At 42.9% G+C, this 5,387-nt stretch overlaps 1 protein-coding gene across 1 annotated transcript; it reads right to left on the minus strand.

The window, feature by feature from the left end:
- Positions 1 to 1,257: 1,257 nt before the first annotated feature.
- Positions 1,258 to 3,967, minus strand: adra1ab (adrenoceptor alpha 1Ab). Its single transcript, XM_060908250.1, has 2 exons — positions 3,046 to 3,967; positions 1,258 to 1,643 (listed from the first exon to the last, which is right to left on the minus strand). Exons 1-2 carry the CDS (start codon positions 3,965 to 3,967, stop codon positions 1,258 to 1,260), a joined length of 1,308 nt encoding a protein of 435 aa, XP_060764233.1.
- Positions 3,968 to 5,387: the final 1,420 nt, after the last annotated feature.

A 5,387-nucleotide genomic window follows, 5' to 3' on the forward strand; every position in this document is an offset into this window, starting at 1 on the left:
ATTCACCAGCGTACATTACACCAGAGAGTGGAGGTGAAAATAATTTTAAGTTTTGGTTGATAAAATATTGAACTGCACAAACCTTACTGCAGTGTCCAGCTTCGGCTCCAAAGGAAGTCAGTTACTCTAAGGGGTGACATCGAACTTCTGATGGAATCTAAAACCTGATTGGCTGAAATTAATTTATGGGATTACAAACTGTCCCAAGTCTCCCCGGTCTCCTCTATCGTGCCATCTCTAATAGAATTTGGTCAAGTATAAAAGTATACAATTGATCATAAATAAGTTAAAAATTTTGTTCTTCTTAGTGGAAAGCAAGACATTTCTACAGCGGTGATGCTTATCAAACAGAGAGGTTGGTTCGAACATCTAGTAATTTTCTCAATGTATTTTAAGTCTTTTAGTCTGTATTATCTCTGAGTATCATTAGTTTCATAAAAAAGAACCAACCTGATTTCTTTGGAAATGTGCACAAGTTCATCCAAACTCAGATACATTGTTGGATTTCAAATTTTACATTTAAGTCTGGCATAGGGAGCCTTTTATGGGAAAACTGTCCATAATTTTGCTATTTACGGTCTGTTTTTGTATTTTAAGTCACACCCAGGATTTGTGGCTCAGGAGGAACGCTGGAGCTTCAATGTGGGCTTTTTGCAGTCTGTGAAAGACTGATAGTGGAGAACATCTCCGTATTTGAGCTACTACTGTATCTGCAGCTGTTGCTCAGCTGCAGCCTCCAGCTGAGGAACGTTTCTCCTCAAGGTGTGCAGGATGGATGAACGAGCACCATGCTTATGGAAAATGAGAACCTCAGGAGAGAGGGGGAAACTAACACACCTGCCTCAGGTGTAGGATGAGGAGATAGAAGTGGAAGTTCAAGGAGAGCGATAGAAGCACTATACCATGCTGGAGTGGCCTTTTTTTTTTTAAATATTAGTATTTATTACTTTTGTTAGCAAACTACTTTACTTTAAAAAATGATAAGTTTAGGATAAGCAAGAAAACATCCAGATGTACAACTTGAAAGCAAAAATGTACATCTTAAAATGTAGTCTATTCTTTTTTTTTTAATCAAAATACTAAATGATAAATTTGACCCCATACACGGATTTATCAAACATTTTAAAAGTGAACGTCTCTGTATAAACAATGTTTTAGCTTTTGATAAATGATGATAATCTTGCTAGTGAACTCAGGCTTTTTTTGCCCTGCTGTGTATATAATCCAGTTTCTCAGAATGGTCACACTGGTTATGTCTCACACCGCCTGTCCTCCCGTCATGCCTTTCATGTCCATGAAGACGTGACGCATCTCAGTGCTGGTAGTTTTGCCTCTGGTGCTGAAGCAGCAGGCCTGCAAAAGGCTTTTACTCACCTGATTTGCCCCTGTGTGAGTAAACCCGGGGCCAGAAGGAGTGACAGAACAAGAGGGCGGGGCAGGATGGGAGGAGATTCGGCTCAGAGGGGTGGCGGTGGTGGTGTCTTTGCAAAAGCAGCAGCCTTTAAGAACATTCTGGAAGGCTTTTTTGAACTCCTGGCTGAAGCAGGTGTAGATAATGGGGTTTAAGCAGCTGTTGAAGTATCCAAGCCAGAAGGTGATCTTAAACACCGTGTCTGAGGGTCTGTGAGACGGGAAGATGGAGCCTACATGGAAAAAAATGGCAAATTAGTCCAAATATATCATCTTTCTTTACATATTAATGTAAATAATGATTATGCTTTTTACTGAGGCTTAAAGATCAGTGTGCATTAATGAACTTTGATTAACCTTGATTCTTACTGCAATAACAATTAACAAATTGGCTCGCATGAAGGCTAGCCCATATAGTCCAGTCCCACAGAAAAGCTACTGTAGCACAAAGTGCTGAAAAAGTTAATGCTGGCTAAAACAGAAAGGTGTCAGCATCAACTTTTTCAGCAGTTGGTGCTACAGTAGCTCTTCTGTGGGATTGGACCATATGGGCTAGCCTTCGTGCCCCATGCAAATCAATGATCCTTTGACACCAATGACCTTGTCATCAGTTCACTGGCTGTCCTTCCTTGGACCACTTTTGATAGGTACTAGCCACTGCATACTGGGAACACCCCACAAGATGTGCCATTTTGGAGATGCTCAGACCCAGTCATCTAGCCATCACAATTTGGCCCTTGTCAAAGTTGTTCAGATCCTTACTCTTGCCCATTTTTTTCTGCTTCCAACACCTCAACTTCAAGAACTGACTATTCTCTTGCTGCCTAATATATCTGGCACCTGTCAAGGGGTGTAAGGAGATGTTTATATGTAACATTAAATGGAAGGAATCTCCAGTATCAGTGCTTTGTAACAGTAAGAGGTAAAGTTCAAACTTCAAGTTTTCCCAGACAGAAAAGACTTCAGGAAAAACTTGAAGTTCTTGAACTTAACCTCTGACTGTTACAAAGCACTGACACTGGAGACTCCTTCCATTAATGTTCCATAAACATCTTCCAGAAAACTTCAAAATATCAATGATTGCTATAATTTGCAACTTTCTGAGCTGCTGGTACAGAAAATTAATCAACACCTTCCGACCACTCAGATCTGAGAATTAAACAGGGCTGTGGTATTTGGATTATAGTGGATATTTAGGGTGTTTACAACTGGTCAACATCTTATCTCATTATCTCTAGCTGCTTTATCCTGTTCTACAGGGTCGCAGGCAAGCTGGAGCCTATCCCAGCTGACTACGGGCGAAAGGCGGGGTACACCCTGGACAAGTCGCCAGGTATCACAGGGCTGACACATAGACACAGACAACCATTCACACTCACATTCACACCTACGCTCAATTTAGAGTCACCAGTTAACCTAACCTGCATGTCTTTGGATTGTGGGGGAAACTGGAGCACCCAGATGAAACCCACATGGACACGGGGAGAACATGCAAACTCCGCACAGAAAGGCCCTCGCTGGCCACAGGGCTCGAACCCAGAACCTTCTTGCTGTGAGGCGACAGCGCTAACCACTACACCACCGTGCCGCCCAACATCTTTTCATTTGGCAAAATATAATCTGTACTGTACTCACTGATGGGTAAGACGAGGAAGAAGGGCAGCCAGCAGAGGACGAAGCAGCCCACCACTATGCCCAGGGTCTTTGCCGCTTTCATCTCCTTCGAGAATGTGAGCAGCTTCACAAGCGCACCATAGGAGCGACATTTCCTACTTCCATCATTTTCCTTTCCACTCTCAGCATGGCATCTCCGATGAACATTTCCACGGTGGATCCTGAACGCCACCCCGTCCTTTACGTCACTGTTCCATTGCCCATGGTTGAGACATCTTGTTTTCCTGCGTGCCACTATATAGACTTTACAATACATGACTAATATTACCGCAAGGGGAACGTAGAAGGAGCAGGCTGCCGAGAAAATGGCATATCCCGGGTCTTCGTTGACGTTACACACTGATTCATCGTCAGGCATCGGCTCTCTCCAGCCAAACAGTGGCCCGACAGAAATGCCAGCCGACGCCACCCAGACAGCCACCATGGCACCAACAGCACGCCTACTTGTAGCAAGGCACGGGTATCGCAGTGGGTAGCTAACAGCCAGCCAGCGGTCCACGGAGATGACGCAGAGGTTGAAGATGGATGCGGTGCAGCACAGGACATCGAGCGATGCCCAGACGCCACACAGAGCCCGGCCCAACACCCAGCGTCCCAGCGCCTCGGATGAGGCAGATAATGGCAAAACCACGCAGCTCAGCAACAGATCAGCAACAGCCAAGTTGGCAATGAAGTAGTGCGTGACTGAACGGAGTTGATGGTGGCACACGACAGACATGATGACCAGTGCATTACCCATTACTCCAAACACAATAAAAAACATAAAAACCACCACCATGGTCACCACCTTTGGGAGGTTTACATCATACACTGATGGTTGGGTGCAGTTCGGACAGCTGTCTCGGTTTAACACAGCTGTGAGGTTTTCTTCAGCAGGCACCATTGGAGCAGGCACGTCAGCTGTGAACTGGCTCTTGTGTTTGTTGCTCAATTCAGCTTATACATAATCAGGTGGTCCATACAGTGTTTGACGTCATAGTCGTTCATGTGTTAAATCCATCTGAAGACCAGGTTGGGTTCTGGTTTCATTCAACTTAAAAGGAGCTCCCATCTTCACCTTGTATTCAGAGGTCTAAATCGAAACACTGAACTTTTATGTGAAATTTCATCTTTCCACCAGCTTTCAAACTTTGTGTGTTTCGTCAGACTTTCAGTGATGCGTTCTTGGAAAAGCTTTCAGCCTCCTGTAAATAAAGAGGAAGAAGCACCAGTGAAAGAGCAGACACCTGATCCATATTACACTTTAGGGTGTAGCTCAAACTCCATTTTTGCTTTTGGTGGATTTTCTCGCAGCTTGTCACGAGCTCAGTATCCAAAGCTCAGTATCACATGTTACATGGTGCACTGGGGGATCGAATGAACTGCCTTTTTAATGGATGGAATTATTATTTTTTTGTTATAAATTCAAATCCAAATTAAAAATCCAAAGCTGCCAACATCTAGTTTTGCTGAAACCTTTGCAATTTTTTGGCCTGACCTGAAAACACCTAAACATCCTTGATTGATTGATTGATTGATTGATTGATTGATTGATTGATTGATTGATTGATTTCTATTTCAGCGAAAGAAGGGTTCAGAACAAATGTTTCACACAGAAGATATTTTGTGCATTTGTGAACCTTGGTCATGTGGCCAATTGAAATCAAGTCGGCGGGATTGTCATCTCAGTAACAAAATGGAGGAGCTGCTAATTATTAAGTAGCATTTATTCAACCAGACTTTTGCCTTGAATTTTTCTGACCATTGCTTGTCACCCATCCTGAAACTAACCAACTAAGAAACAACAATGTAATGGTCTATTCCACAAAGATTTTTGTGGTAAAATTCATGTTTTGTTTTTTTTCTTTTCTCTCTGCCTTCTAAGATTTTCTTGTTTGCAGTATTGGCCATAAGGCCACACCAATTAGATTAGTTGGTTCTCGGAATCGCCGCTTGAAGAAAATGCAAAATGAAAAAAAAAAATTGAAATCAAACTCCCGCCAACAGAAAAGGTCACGTGACGTCGAAAACCAATCAAATCTCCCCTTTCACTTTAGATAAAGACTTGTGGGAGAAACATGCCTGTGGAGGGGAATCCTGCAAAGCCTGTGTTTGTGATTGTTAGGATATTCAGCGAACAGAAGCGTAAAATCTTTGACAGGTGTGTCGAAATTAAAGAGGGGAAAACTTTGCACAGTTGTACTCAAGATGTCGTGAGCTTGTTACCCTGCGATGTGCCAACTTGGACAACAACTCTGTGGAGGTGGGTTTGATTTATATATTTCATTGATTGATGTGAGGGGCAAACAAAAAATCATTCAAAG

Source organism: Neoarius graeffei, chromosome 25 (assembly GCF_027579695.1).
Source record: "Neoarius graeffei isolate fNeoGra1 chromosome 25, fNeoGra1.pri, whole genome shotgun sequence".
Classification (NCBI taxonomy): domain Eukaryota; kingdom Metazoa; phylum Chordata; class Actinopteri; order Siluriformes; family Ariidae; genus Neoarius; species Neoarius graeffei.